At 45.1% G+C, this 15352-nt stretch overlaps 1 protein-coding gene across 11 annotated transcripts in view; it reads left to right on the top strand.

Annotated features, from left to right (window-relative positions):
* Window positions 1-15352, top strand: part of PIK3CD (phosphatidylinositol-4,5-bisphosphate 3-kinase catalytic subunit delta) — a 65428-nt gene that overhangs the window by 43639 nt on the left and 6437 nt on the right. For all 11 annotated transcript variants that reach the window (XM_054849684.1, XM_054849681.1, XM_054849683.1 and 8 more), the window contains 16 exons: window positions 508-687; window positions 1340-1489; window positions 1803-1892; window positions 2921-3142; window positions 6319-6415; window positions 6814-6944; window positions 7888-7947; window positions 8151-8318; window positions 9114-9235; window positions 9397-9540; window positions 10232-10331; window positions 11178-11356; window positions 11563-11672; window positions 12288-12366; window positions 12593-12760; window positions 13647-13770. In XM_054849684.1, coding sequence (XP_054705659.1) covers window positions 508-687; window positions 1340-1489; window positions 1803-1892; window positions 2921-3142; window positions 6319-6415; window positions 6814-6944; window positions 7888-7947; window positions 8151-8318; window positions 9114-9235; window positions 9397-9540; window positions 10232-10331; window positions 11178-11356; window positions 11563-11672; window positions 12288-12366; window positions 12593-12760; window positions 13647-13770 — 2124 coding nt within the window. The remainder of the gene's footprint in view (window positions 1-507; window positions 688-1339; window positions 1490-1802; window positions 1893-2920; window positions 3143-6318; window positions 6416-6813; window positions 6945-7887; window positions 7948-8150; window positions 8319-9113; window positions 9236-9396; window positions 9541-10231; window positions 10332-11177; window positions 11357-11562; window positions 11673-12287; window positions 12367-12592; window positions 12761-13646; window positions 13771-15352) is intronic.

Raw genomic sequence — 15352 nt, 5'->3', positions numbered from 1 at the left:
CTCAGCTCATGCTCAGCATACACGGCTTGCAGGCGTCTGGCTGTGTTGCCCATGGGCCCCTGTTCTTGCCTGCTACCTTTGGTTAATGTGATTTTTTGCATGTTTGCCTGAGCATGAAGCAGGAGCCACCCCAACGGGAGAAGGGCTTTCCAGAGCAGTGTGTTTGAGCATGGTGACCCTAGCCACCCTCTGCCTTGCTGGTGGAATGACAGTGGGAAGATTTTTATTAACTACCAACCACACGAACTGGTGATTCTCCTTGAACTGGACTTGAAGTTCCTGATTTCCAGCCTTGCGCTTGCACTGCTGAAATGTGCTCCTGCCCAGTTTGGCAAACATCCCTACTTATTCGCTAATGTGTGTGTGTGGGTAATTCTGCCTTCCTATCCTTCTCTTTGTCAGCAACAGGAATGTTGCTACCTATCCGCTGAGCTACTGCAGCTCCTTGTGCTGATTTCAGCCCTTTGCTGGTGTTTGACAGTGTATGCTGTGTTGTTGGGATTGCAGGAGAGCTTCACTTTCCAGATCTCCCCAAAGGAGTTCCCCATCACGCTAATGAGCTATGCTATCAAGAAGCAGGCTACTGTCTTCCGCCATGAGACAGTGGAGAACCCAGAGGACTACACCCTACAGGTGAATGGGAAATACGAATACCTCTATGGGAACTACCCCCTGTACCAGTTCCAGGTGAGACTTTTGTCGTGCTTTATCAATGAGTCTGTTCCCATATGGCCTCCTTTTGCTGGGAGGGTGGATTGAGAGGTGTTGTCCTCCATCACGGAGGCAATGCTGTTTACAGGAATGCAACACATTGATGGCAGGACCTGGATACTACTTAGGGCAAAGGAAACTTCTAGCAACCTAACAGATCCTTACAGTTTTGGGGGCTAGTGATCTAAGCCTGTCCCTGGGTACTAAGTGCTGCGTAAATGGATTTATAGATTATGGCTCTGGAAACGTTTGTCTGCTTGCATGGTGGGCTGGGGGTTCTCTTCCTGAAAGTTGGGCAAGTAATCCTGTATCCTGTGTTCCCCTGGCAGGGCAAACTGCTGTTGGGATTACTGAATCCTCGGTGTTTTCCCTTAATGCAGCCATTTGAATCAGTTGATGAAATGCCAGCTATAAGAGGCACTTCATATTCTCAGTTCTGGCAACATGAGTCCAGTGAGTTGCAGGTGTATAAAGCAAGAGGAGATAAATTAAAACTGCATTTTGATTGTTGCTGTGTCCTTTCCTTCCTCCTTCCACCTGTTTCTGCTTCAGCCAGTTCTCATTTGCTTGACTGCTCTTGCCTGCCTGGCTCTGTTTCATCCATGCTGACGCTGTCCTCTCTTTGCAGTATATTCGCAGCTGCCTGCACCGAGGCCTAACGCCCCACCTGACCATGGTACACTCCTCCACTATCATTGCTATGAGAGATGAGCAAACCAACTGTATTGCCAGCCCCCCGAAGATGGTTGCCAAGCCTCCCCCACTCCCTAAGAAAAAGGTAAAGGGGGACAGTGACACAGCGGGGTCACCCTCAACTCATACTCATCCATTGGTGGAGATGCTGGTCTTGTCTGGGAACAGAGACTGGTTCTTCCTGCCTCTCTCAGCTAGGGTCTAAGAGCTGGGAATTTCCAGTCAGCCTTCCAGCTCCCTCCAGAACTTCCCTGGTTGTCGCAGACTTTATGCTGCCCACCTGCAATGCAGTGCTCTTTTCTGTTGGAGCAAAAAGCATGTGATGAGAGATGAGGTCTGGCACTGGCTTGAAGTCTTTGTCGCATCTAGTTCTGATCAGAACCCTTTTGTCTTTCTAGCCAAACTATGGTTCTCTCTGGTCCTTAGAGCAGTCTTTCTACATTGAGCTGGTGCAAGGTAGCAAGGTCAATGCAGATGAGAGAATGAAGGTAGGTAACTGACTCAGTTTGGGGTTTTGGTTTTGTGTTTTGGCTTTCCCAGTAGCATCTGTCTTGTTTTGTGTGGTGAGGAAAGCAGGGGCTGACACCTTGATCTCACGTGATCCTCCGTTATGCTTCATTCAGCCTTTGGGCAGTTTCTAAACTGCAGCACAACAGGAAGGGGAAGGCCAGCAGCGCAGTAACAGAGCAATGCGTTCTTAGAAACACTCCCCTGCAAAAGTTTCTGAGTAGCAAACACAGCTGCTGGTCTGTGGTGATATCCTTTGCCAGCGGTGTGGAGGGGAGGGGAAATTCAGCTCTGAGAAGGGAGAATGATGAGAGAGGTGGTGACTGGTAAAGTTAACACAGAAAGCATGATGCAGCAAAGCCCTGGGTTTTGCAAGGTGTTTGCCATGAAGCGGGGAGCAGCCGAACGAGAAAGGGAATGGCTGCCCTTTGGGAAAGGAAGGAAACGGCAAGAATATATCACGTAAACAAGTGTTCTGCAGAACAAGGCTTTATAAAGAAACAGGCAAACCTGGAGACAGCTCGCCGTTGGCACTGCGCTGCAGCCTGTTTTGGGGCTCAGCTGTTTGCATGTGCCCTTCTCCTGTGATGCTGATTTGCCTCCTCTTTGGCGTAAGCACTTGGTGTCTGCCCTGCTTTTTCAGCGCGACAGGTTCCTGAGCTTTTGCAGCATCTCGGTGGGCAAGGCTTGGTGAATATTTATATCGTCTGGCTTTACAGGATGAAACCTGTAATACTCCTGCCAATGGATTACCCAAGCATTTTGCAGTGATTAAGCAGCTCTTGCAAGTCTGCATGAAGTAAAAAGATAATGATGTCCTTACTGAAGTTGAGTAAAGAGGAAGATTAATGAACTTAATGTCTCAGTGAATTGTAAAAGAGACAGGAGTAGGGCATCCTATTCAGGGGAGTGGATGCCCTGTCCCATTCCTCTTCTAATCGTGTATGCTTCAGCAAACAGGTCAAGTCCCTGTGGATTCATGGTATTCTCTTACTTCTCCTTCTCTCAGCTGGTGGTGCAAGCAGGTCTCTTTCATGGCAATGAGATGCTGTGCAAGACAGTGTCAAGCTCTGAAGTGAACGTATGCTCAGAGCCAGTGTGGAAGCAGAGGCTGGATTTTGATATTAACATCTGTGACCTTCCCCGTATGGCGCGGCTCTGCTTTGCTCTCTATGCTGTCATCGAAAAGGCAAAGAAGGCACGTTCCACAAAGAAGAAGTCCAAGAAAGCTGTAAGTAAAGCCAATGTGGGACTAAGCCAGGCTTGCCAGTGCTAGAGGGCATGAGACGCCATTCTGAACCAAATACCCTTTGCTTTCAGAAGACGACTTTATTAGTTGAACTCGATGATCTTAAAGGTCTTTTCCACCCAAAACAATTCTATGATTCCATGAATAAAAGAGCTTACAGAATGATTGCCAGTAACTTCTTTAGCAGGAGCAGGAACCTGAGGAGTGGCTGCCTGTAGGAAGGGTTTTTTAAATGTAACTTCTTGTCCAGAAAGACCGTTAAGAAACATACCCAGCATCTGAATGTACATAAAGAGGAATCAGTTGTTAGTGTCATCGTTTTGCTGTTCTGCAACTTCCTTGTTTTGTAGTTTGAGGTTAAACCATCTTTCTAGTAAGGTCTTTCATGCAAATCCCCCATGGAGCAAATTAACAGCTAAGAAGGGGGAAGAAAATGGGGAATGTAAACACTGGTTACAGCAAAGCTTTAGGTGTGGTGAAATGAAAGTGCAGAATCTTCAAGGTTATTGTTCAGATGCTGCAAACTGAGGACAGAAAGTGTTAAATCACTTTGGAAGCTTGTTTGAGCTTCTGGATCAGAAATGTAGTGATATTTCTCACTTTCCTCACCTCTATTCCAAAGCTTCTAGTCCATTAATAATTTAGTAACTAAAAGTAGATCTGACTATAGTCTGTAACTGAATTGCTAGTTTCTCAGTGTTGTAACTTAAGCATGGTGCCTCTGGCTCTTTGCCAGAGTGAAGTTTTCTCTATGAGCAACAACTGCATTTGTTCCTCTGCAAATTATTGTTTCTTCAGCCATAAAAACACCGATACCATGCTTTAAAGAGAGCGTTAGTCATGCCATCTTTACTAGAGTGCGGAGAAATGAGAGACTGATAAATGTGATTGCAGAAGATTTTAGTCTCAGTCCTGCTAGCTCCTTTTCACTGCTGGGAGGTTCACTGAGCTTTGCTGTGTTGACATCAGTAGGGCTCGCAGGGTTACAGTGCTTTCATGTCTGGGGAGCTACAGGCAAACCAAAGTCCTGCTTGTGTGGACCCGTTTCTGGGTTGGAGGCTTCAGACTGGAAACATTTTGAGGCCAGGACCAGGATCAACCTTTTTATTGTTGGTTTTTTTTACTTAAGAATAGCAGAACTCCAACTCCTGCTGGAGGCTTTTGTTGAGCAGAATATCTGATTCATCCGCAGGCTGCATTTTTGTGGTCACACTGGAACAGTTTTCAGTTGTGGAGCAGTCAGAAGGAAATCTTGCTATTCTGATTGATGAAACAAAACCAGCCTGGCTAGCTGAGTTGTTAAGAGTATCTTGTTCATAGGTACCTGGGAAAGGTGGATGCATCTGATGAGCTCTTACTGTAAAATCAGAATATTTGCTGGAGCTGAGCTCTGCGGAAATGGATTTTCCAACATAGTCAGCTGCAGCTCTAAGGTGTCCAGATCTGATTTAAAATGATTGGTAAGAGGAGCTTAACAGTCAGAGTGCACTCTGATTTTTGGTTTTGATTAATAATCTTTATGCTTGCTTTGCTTACTGCACTCAGAGGTTAATTACATGCATGTTGTTTGTCTATGCAGACTGTCCAGAGCAGATAGGTGGGACTAAATGATTTATTACCACAAAAACAGGCATGCTTGCAGACTGACTGGATGAGTCAGAGAGTTAATGTCACCCAGAGGGTTGGCTTTCAGTGTTTCTGTAAGTCATGCAGGAGAGATTTCTGTCCTTATAATGCTGAATCGTTTCTTTGCTGGACCTTATCCACCAAAAATCTTGCCTTGTGTTTTGGCAGGCTCTGCGCTGTGGTTTGATGTCATTTACTTGGGTAAAAACGGTTATTGGTGGTGCTTTGTTTGGCTTTTCCCTACGATCTAGAAGCTGATGTCTCAAATAGGATTTTACTGAAGACACTTAGTCTAATCAGATCAGCTCAAAGGTTTGCGAGAGGCCACTTGGAAGTGATTCATTTTGTTGCATTAGGGGAAAATGCTGACTTTGCTGCCTCCACCAAGTCCTTTGGTGTACCTTCGGGGTAAGCCTGGTACATTCTCTAGAATGTCTCAGTGGAACAAGATGTCTCGCTGTGGTTCCCTTCAAATATTACGCTGTGGGTGCGTCTCACTGGAGTTTTGCCTCGCAACCTCTTTGCAAGTTGGTTTCTGTGCTAGCGTATGCTTAAGCCTTGGTGTGTTTTGAGCAGCTGAATGAAATGCTGGTGTTGCTGAAACTGTTATGTGAAGTAAACTGTTCCATTTGGGGAACCCGACTGCCGGAAATCTTAGGTCGCTTGTGGAATATGTCTGTCTGCTCTGATGGCGGGAACTGGGTTAGAGCAGGGAGACGGGTTCTCTTTCTTGGCCATGTCCCAGTCACTTCACTTGCTGGAGTCTCCCACCTCTGAAATGAGACTGACTTCTGTGGCTGGCTTGGGCTTGTGGGTTTTATTTTAGGGGTGTGAGGGGGAATTGGCAGCATAAAGTTTGATTTCCATAGATAGTGTTTATTATTGTACAAAGGAGCCAAGTCTTTTCTCGCCATTATCAGAAATATCTAGCACTCTTTGCCTAGTTTTCTGAAGTCATGCTAACTCTGTGTTCCCTGCTTCAAAATTAAGGTTCTTCTCCCTCCCCTCAAACTGTGAAATATATGAAGTATATGTATCATAGCTCTTTCAAATACCATCGAGTATAGAATTGCAAGGCCTTAGCAGAAACTTAGAGATTCTTCAGCTATGCAGAATATTGGGTGATGAAGTTTTAGACGTATTTGTGGGGAGTGTTTGGTGCCATTCAGCGCTACACAAAGACCCCAGGTTTTGGCAAGTATCTGAATTTGATGCCATCTTGTACTCAGATTTTAGGAGAACTTAAAAGGTAAGCAGACAGATGTGGCTACCTGGGGAGGTATGTTCTTAACAGCAGCTCTTTGGTGAGGGGGTGCCTGCATACTCTTGCATGGGAGGTTACCTGCCTGTAGCATTCTGCGTAGCAATTTGCAGACTTGGAAAAGATAAAGAGTATATAATTTCTTATTCCTGGGTGTTGCGAGGCCTTTGCTTTGCATGGGGATATTTCACTTTCTTGTTAGTTCTTCTCATCCCTTCATCCAGCTTTTGCCATTACAGCACCTGAATGAGCTTTTTTCTTTGCTTTGCAGGACTGCCCAATCGCCTGGGTGAATGTCATGCTCTTTGACTATAAGGACCAGCTGAAAACAGGGGAGTGCTGCTTGCACATGTGGTCCTCCTTTCCAGGTATGTCAGGACACAGAGCTATTGTTTTGTGTCTTTAGTCTCCTCCACAAAGACAGGAGACACCCCGCATTCTGCGTTGCGTCCAGTAGTTGTAGGAGGGGGCCATAATAGTTCAGACGAGCAGACCCAGTACGATTACCACTCCATATTGTGATGGCATCTAGAGCCCTGCCAAGATGAAGGCCTTGTTTTGTTTGGCACTGCACGTATGACATAAGAGGTTGGTGCTGTCCTAAAGATGTCATGTATGCTTTGCTTGTGAGAGGTCAGGAAAATGAAGGGAGCTGCTCAGGGCCAGGCAATGCCCAGTGACAGACCTGGAAGCAGTCTGTGCTTGGCTTTCTGGAACAAAGTCTCAGAAGATTTGGGTTCATGGGTTTATGTACTCTGCTTTTCAGATGAGAAAGGGGAACTTCTGAACCCCATGGGCACGGTACAGTGCAACCCCAACACAGAAAGCGCAGCAGCCTTGGTCATCTGCTTCCCCAGCATTGCTTTGCATCCTGTGTATTACCCATCGTTCGAGCAGGTAGGGGACATGGACGCTTCTTTTGGGAGGCACAGAAATTCCCTAGCTTTGCTGGTGTGGGAGCATACAGTATCACTGTCTCTTGGGCAGCTGTCGATGGGGACCAGGCAAAAGCAAACTTGATGAATAGATATTGTTAACTGAAAATTTGATATTTCTCCTAAGTAATGGACCTTTGAGTGAATACTTTTCCAAGCTGTGAATTCTTGCGAATTACTGAGGTAAAGCTCCTCTCGTAGACAAGCATTTGTTTTTAAAAATGTGTTTAACTGAGCCGCCTTTAAACTGCAGGCAGGATTAGGCTCTGTAGGAAGGAAGAGGAATAAAAGGGGAAATGAGTGAAAGTAGACAGCTCCCTCCCTTTCAGCACAGAGTGATAACATGCCGTGTGGTATGGGGACTTTCCATCTGTCACTGCAACTGGCCAAACACTTAAAGTGAAAGAAGAAATGTGCCCATTACAGGAAAGAAAGGAGATCTGCTCTGCCAGGGACATACACACATGCTCCCCCATGATGCGTGTTCTGGCTCAGAAGCTTTAACAGATTGTGCTAGTGTGCAGGGTGGCTTGGGCAGCGCTGTCTGCTTGGCAAACGCACGCCAGGTCTAAGAATCTGGAATGGCTCATGTTAGCCTGGAGCTTGGTGACCCAGAGCCCGTTCACGAACTGTATGGGTGTGCAGATGCGCCCTTTAGGGGAGAAGGACTCATCCTGTCATTCTTGTTACTACCAGGGCAGGGACTCTATGGTTAGGTTACACCTCTGAGCAGAGGGGTCCTGCTGCGTACATTATGTACGCTTGGGCTGCGAGAGGTGTGATTCCCTTCTCCAGAGGTGGCAAGGGACTGATCTCTAATGCTGATCTAAATGCCTGAAGTGATGGAGAGGCAGAAGTACAGAGGAAATTAGGAGACTTTCTCAGACTCTTTATTTGTGTCCTAGCTGCTGGAGTTGGGGAGGAATGGAGAACAACCCCGCACTGCACCAGAAGATCCTGAGGAGGTGAGTCTTCTGTCAGCAGTTTTTCAGTGATGTGCAAGCCTGGTTTCACAGATCAAGTTATATGTTTCTAGCTTACCCTCAGCCAGCTTTTTTAACAACCTGGGTCACATCCCAGCCCCACAGAAGGGGTCTCTGGGCAGAGCAAGTCTTCTGGGTTGAGACTGAGCCCTGTGTATGCTCTTTCCTGTGATTCCCATGAGCAGAAGCTGCAACTGAAGGAGATACTGGAGCGGAGGAGCCACACTGAACTGTATGAGCACGAGAAAGACCTGGTGTGGAAGATGAGATATGATATCCGTGACCAATACCCACAAGCTTTGGCAAAGCTGCTTATTATCACCAAATGGAACAAGCATGAAGATGTTGCCCAGGTGGGGATGCTGGGGTTGGCAGCCAAGGCTCCTTTTTTAATCCATTTTTCAGTGTCTGCATTCGTGTGTGGTGGTTGGGAGGCCAGCTTAGCGGGGGATGTTTCACAGGGCCCCTGCGCAGGTAGATTTGGCATCACTGAAGCTGAGGAAGATTTGCTGTTCTCGACCAGTCACTGTGAACGTATGCTGAGTGGTACCCAGCTGAGTTGAGGTTTGGCTCTTCTGGGCTGTCCCAGACTCATTACTGACCAACAAGGTCTCGCTTATTTCCTCAAGAAAAAAATCTGTTTAATTCACGGCATAAATAGGATCTGGATTGGATCTTCTGAGCTGATAGTGAGAGACCAGCACAGAAGCTATCTCAGAGGGTCAGTGAGTCTCTTCCACTGAGAATGTCAGACATCAGTTAGGGATGGTCTCTGTGCTGCTCATCCCTCCTTACTTAAAGAGCTTTGACAGGACTTTCTAAAGGTCCTGTTCTTGTCTACATTATTTTGCTGCAAAAAAGTGCTTTTCCCAAAGAGCTTATTTCACTGATTGTTGTACAGCAAATGTAACCCTGCTGCGGACTGGGATGGCTCCTCCTGTCAGCCTTCCTGGAAAGTTTAGACCAATGGTTTTTGACCTGGTGTTTGCACACTTGCTCTGAGGCATCTATAAGTATTGACTAAGACAGAGGGTTTACCCCCCACAAAGGAGCTGCTCTTCCCTCAGTAGAATTTCAGATTTTTATCCATTGTCATAAAAATCTTTTTCCTTGTTTTGCTTCCTCCTCCCTCCCCTTTCTTCTTACAGATGATTTCCCTGCTTCAGACCTGGCCGGAGTTGCCTGTCCTGAATGCCTTGGAGCTGCTGGATTTTAGCTTTCCGGACCGTTATGTTGGTTCCTTTGCTATCAACTCATTAAAGAAGCTGACGTAAGTGTTTGCCAAAAGGGCTATGTGGAGCCCCTTTCTATTTATATTTAGGGCTGCTGAGGGGGACTGTGAACAAGGCTGACAGTCTTGTCTTTACAGTTTTTGCACATATGCTTCTTGCAGTAAAGATAAGCTTCTCTTTGTTTCCTTTCTGTCCACAGAGATCATGAATTGTTCCAATACCTGCTACAACTTGTCCAGGTGCTTAAGTATGAATCCTACTTAGACTGTGAATTAACCAAGTTCCTGCTGGACAGGGCATTAGCCAACCGCAAGATTGGCCACTTCCTCTTCTGGCATCTGAGGTAAAGGGCAAATGTTTTATTCTTTTTTCTCAGTAATCAAGTGAAACCAGCATTTACTGATTTTTGTCATTGCTCTGTGAAGTGAAACAGCAAGCATGTCTGTCTGTACAGATGCCAGGGTATTTATTTAAAGGCTATTGGCTGTCCTTTAACTAGTGGCTTTCATCAAAGCATTGGTGGAATTTCCTTGCTGTGATTACCAAAACCCAGGAACCGCTGCTTTTTACTTGGGACACTGAATAAGGATTATTCCAGGAGGACACAAAATCTTTTTTTTGTTTGTTATTTTTTTTCATTGGTGGTGGTGGTGTTTGGATTAGGTTCTGTTTTTTTCAGAATTCATATATACACACATGCCTGTGAGTTGAAATTTACTTTGGACATCCATGGCCACCTGCCAGTTCTGAGCTGTAGGCTCTGAACTGTTCTTGCTCCTTAAGTAACATTCTCAAAGGAGTGGTTACCAATTTAGTTATCCAGAAGGATGTCTCATCACTTCCAGCAGTGTTTTTTTTCTACATCACCTTCTGGGTGGGTTAATTTTTTTCCCTCCCCAGTACATAGAAAGATTCTAAACAGCAGCTAATATTCTGCACCCTCTTCTCCCTCCCTCCTTGTGCTGGCATGAATGGGAGAATTAGTCACTCACTGCAGTGAGTCAGAATTGCTTTAACCTCCGTTCTTCCCCTAGGTCAGAAATGCATGTTCCTGCCGTTGCCTTGAGGTTTGGCCTGATCCTGGAAGCATACTGCAGAGGCAGCACCCATCACATGAAAGTTTTGATGAAACAGGTAAAAATTGCATTTACCCATAAGGTTGACTTCCCTCATGCTTGGAGCAGGTTCTCAGCTGTTAGCTTTTCCAACTTAATTAAAAAAAAAAAACAAACAAACCAAAAACTCCTTTTAACTGCTATATTGGTTTTGGCATATCCTACTAGGAGTCCGGAGTTCCCTATCACATGTGACTTTGCTCATCTCTTACTCACCCACACACATCCCAAACTACTCTATGTGTTTAAAATGTTCAAAGGCCACTGCTGTTATTAGATGAGTTGAATGAGTTACTGTTTAGTAGGAGCTGATCACAACTGGCTGATTCAGAGCAGCGCACTCTTTCCCTCAGTTGCTGTGTGGAGGTAATCCTGCCATTTACGCACTCTCTAAAACTTCCGTTACCTATCCAGGATCACTGTACCTAATTCAGAAGTGGGGGACTCGTATGCATGAAGTTGTATCTAAGATGTGCCCACAAACCAGTGCTGCTTCTGTTTTCACTGTTGCATAACCAGAACTCCCCAAAAGCATTGAAGGGCAGGGTCTGTAGGTCTCATCCTCACTATTGTAGCCAGTGCACCTCACTTCTTGCTTTGATGCTTGATAATGTGCATTATTCCTGGTGCAGGCATTACCTTGCAGTGTGTTTGTGCCCAGCAGAATATCCATAATTGATTATGGATCTCCCTCAAGCAGGTACTACTAAATTTGTTTTGTTGCAATGTGTGAAATTGCCACCAGTTGAAGAGACAGTAAGAGCTACAACCAAGGTTTACATTTCACAGTGGATTTTAATAGTTTTTAAACTTCCTCCAAGAATTTCCTATTTGTTAACCCTGTTTCATCCATCCCTTTTTTCAGGGAGAAGCACTCAACAAGATGAAAGCTCTGAATGACTTCGTTAAAGTGAGTTCTCAGAAGGCCACCAAGCCTCAAACCAAGGAGATGATGCATATGTGCATGAAGCAGGAAACTTATCTTGAAGCACTTTCCCACCTCCAGTCCCCCCTGAACCCCAACATTATCCTCGCTGAAGTTTGGTAAGGAAGATAGCTGCATCTCTTAATTTGTGCCACAGGCTTTGTTCAGCAGTAGAGCCAGGCTTCTGGTTACCCCGAGGCCCTCTTGTCTCATGGAAGCCACCAGTCCATGAGCATTTGTAGATGCTATTGAATTTGCAGCGTAGATGGCCGCTTTTTTTTTTAATAGATGGAAACTCTGATGGTAATATTTTTGTTTCCTCTAGTGTGGACCAGTGCACCTTTATGGATTCCAAAATGAAACCTTTATGGATTGTGTTTAATAATGAAGAGACAGGTGGAGGTGGAGTGGGCATTATTTTTAAAAATGGAGATGGTAAGTCTTTAAAGGATATGTTTTCACAGGCATAATAGTCTCAAATATTTCTTGTTGTGAGTGGGCCTAAATATGGACCATTAAGATGATGTGTAAATGAGGACCAAAAATGTGTTTGAGTTTTTAGACAGTAATCTGGAGATATAATAAACTCACCTCTGTATTTCACCTGCTGCCCTCTTCATGAAGATTTTAGCACAGTAGTAGCTGGATATGCTTGCACAGTAAAAAGAAACTCAGTGTGAGGTCTGAGGGCTACAGCAGTCCAGGCTTTGTAGGGTTGGAGCGGCTGCTGCTCACTGTTGTGTCCACATGGATGTTTTCTGAAGTGCTACATTGACTGCTGTGGGAAGAGTTTTGGCAAAGTGAAGTAGCAGATACCTCCATTAGTATAATCACGTCTGAGTTCAGGTATCTAGTATGGTGGCTTTACACTATTACTGCACTAGTAAACATTGCTCCGTGCTGATGTTCTTTACTAGCAAGTGACAAACGTGGCAAAGGCCCCTCTAGCAGCCTGCTTCAGGGGCAGAACAAGTGCTGCTTGCAAGAGCACAAGAGGAGTGGAGAATGGGAGGTACTTATGACCCCTTTTTCCTTTGTAATGCTGCATAGATCTTCGGCAGGACATGCTGACGCTGCAGATGATCCAGTTGATGGACATCCTGTGGAAGCAGGAGGGCCTGGACCTGAGGTGAGTAATGTGCGTACACTTGTCCTACTGCAATGATAAATTGCATGTGGTGAGGCCATTTTGTCAGCAAGGTTATTTTGTCCCCGAGAGGTCTGTCTAGTATTCTATGAGCAGTCAGTCAGGTTTTGTGGTAGGACTAGATATGACAGACAAGGGAAAGCTTAAAAGTCAACACAACCCAATTCTGGGCAAGATTTCAGTGGAAGGGTTTCTTTCATCTCTGCAGGATGACCCCTTATGGCTGCCTCTCCACAGGAGACAAGACTGGACTAATAGAAGTAGTCATGCATTCAGACACCATTGCCAACATCCAGCTGAACAAGAGCAACATGGTGGCCACTGCAGCCTTCAACAAGGATGCACTGCTGAACTGGCTAAAGTCCAAGAACCCAGGGTAAGTGAGCTTCCCTTTTCACTCAGTGCTGCTTTACTGCTTCCTTCCAGCTGGAGACATTTCATAGAATCATCATCGTAGACTCACAGACTGGTTTGGGTTGGAAGGGACCTTAAATCTCTCTCTTCTGCTTTACTCAATTTTTTTCCTTCAGTTATGCCTATTTCCAAGCTGTCCCATAATATCTATGGCCGCTTCACTGCCTGGCACACCAGAAGGCGTCATGTGGATCTGTACAGGTCTTGAGCAGAAATGGAGGCATCTGGGTTAGTGTTTGCAGGCTTTTTTGATCTTCGACAGCTTAAGGTAGTGCTGTCCACAGGCTGGATCCAAACTTTGATCTTCCCATTGGTCCTGTTATTTTCTCCAGAGACAGATAGTCAGCGTGGTGGCAGCTGGAAAAGGGGCAGAAGGAATAATGCCAAAACTGGGAGGTGAAAAAAGCAAGCAGCACAAAAGCTGTATAGCTTGGGGTTTTACTAGATACAGAAATGGACAGCAGCAATATGTCAGTGCTACTCTGATGTAGCCAGGCACCAAATTACAGGGCACCAACAGGAATCATTCTAGGAGCCCACTTCATCTTTTGGATCTATGGAGATCTAGAAATGAGTTAATTTAGTTGAGATTAAACTATTTTCATTGAGATTGTGGACACAACCTTATCTAGACCTCTCCAGTTACAGACAGTTGTTATTGCAGCTAGTTTTTGTGAAGCCTGGATGGGAGCACCGCCTCTGGCAAGCACTACAGAAATTCAAACGTGATTCTCTTACCTTCTCCTGCAGGTTTGCACGGGGGGAAGCTGTAAAAGCAACTTTCCCAGTGGTGATGTACTGGTGTTCAATGTAAAATTCTCATTCAGTCTTTTTCTTACCTTCTTTAGTGACGCATTAGAACAAGCTATAGAGGAATTCACTCTTTCCTGTGCTGGGTACTGTGTGGCAACGTATGTTCTGGGGATAGGTGACCGACACAGTGATAACATCATGATCCGGGAAACTGGACAGGTATGGGGACTCACTGCTGCTGTTGAAGTACTGGAAGAGGGGCATGAATGCTACTTAGCAATGGACAGACACATCCCAGTGCAATCCTACTGCTAAGGAATGTACCTCACCTCCCAGCCGAGAGGCAGACTGGACAAATATTCTCAATACCTTCTATCAATTAAGAGGGTAAATACAGTTTTATAATTTGAATTACAATTCCATAAGCATCACTGCCTTTCAGCTGCCGCTGTTAATACCCACTTTGAAATTACAGTGGAGCAATTCGTACGTCTCAGGCCTAAAATTGTCTGCAGATGCAAACTCAAGCACTGTACTTCTCAGTCTGAAGACTTACTTGACTTCAGCAGAGTCACAAATCACTTGTAGTTGCTAGGTAAGATCCTCAGTTGCTTACCCAAGCTGATTATTTATAATCTTCCTCCTAGGAAAAAATGTTTTTGTGTTGGATTTTTTTTTTTTCAAATGAATGCAAGTGATCAGCATGGTTTTAATTTCACATTGATACCTGTACCGATTCCTTTAGTTCTCTATTCCACAAGAATAGCTACCAGAGTTTACATCTTCTTATATATTGCTTGGAAGACAAAGGGCAAAACTAGGAAACAGACAATCCCTTTGCTAACAGGACACGTACTAAACTACATCAGTAATATTTTGGTAAAGGGGGAAGTCTAAGCTGTCTTTCTTGTTAGGTTAATTAATTGTTAGTAGAATTAACAATTGTTAATTCTATTAAGTTTAAAACAACTCTGTGCTAGGTGCCAGGTAAGTCTCCTGCAGGTCCAGTGAAGTCAGCTAGTTAATATTCAAAAGTAAGAAATCGGCTGCTCACGTTTTGACTCCCCTCTCTCAGGTACGTGCAACCGCCTGCCTGCACTGTTTCTGTGTAGCATCCCACTCCTCTACATCTTATTCCCCTAAATCAAGCAGTCATGGTCAAAGACACCTAGTCGTGCCTTTGTTTTGGGGTCCCAGCAGGGACAGAGACCTGTGTCATTTGCTAACAAGACACTAACCTCCTTCCCTGGGCTGTGACTAGCAGCAGCCCTTATCTAGGACTGTCTCTTCTCCCCGTTAAAAAAAAGCTGGGCAGGGAGCTTACAAAACGGTTTCTGCAGCACAGCAGCCCCTCAGTTATTTGTCCACTCGGGGGAGCTGATGCCCCGCGGTACACAGCCCTGAGGTTTCTGTATCTGGGCTTTACAGCAGCTCCACAAAATTACCCATGTGCAAGGTTCTGCACATGATCCTCCTTCCCATCACTGCACTAGTGGTGCAACGGCTTCACTGTGCTTAGTAGTTAAAAAAAAGAGAGGGGTAAAAAAAAAAAAAAAGCACCTTACCTGAGCAAGTAATATTTGTAGCAACTTCAAAACAGGGTTTCCACACACTGTCTGGGACTGCAGACTGGTAGGGTGCCACTTTAGTTCTCTTTCTGCTTCTACTAGTGACATACATTACGAAACCCAGTAATTTCTTGAGATATACCAAGTCTTGAAGAGGTAAGTACCTTTTCTGCCCTATCCAATATCTAATTACACTAGAGAGTATCTTGGCAAGTAAATTATTGCCTCCTTTC

Source organism: Grus americana, chromosome 21, assembly GCF_028858705.1.
Source record: "Grus americana isolate bGruAme1 chromosome 21, bGruAme1.mat, whole genome shotgun sequence".
Taxonomy (NCBI): domain Eukaryota; kingdom Metazoa; phylum Chordata; class Aves; order Gruiformes; family Gruidae; genus Grus; species Grus americana.
The sequence above is the reverse complement of the archived record's forward strand: the minus strand, read 5'-3'. Positions and strand labels throughout refer to the sequence as shown.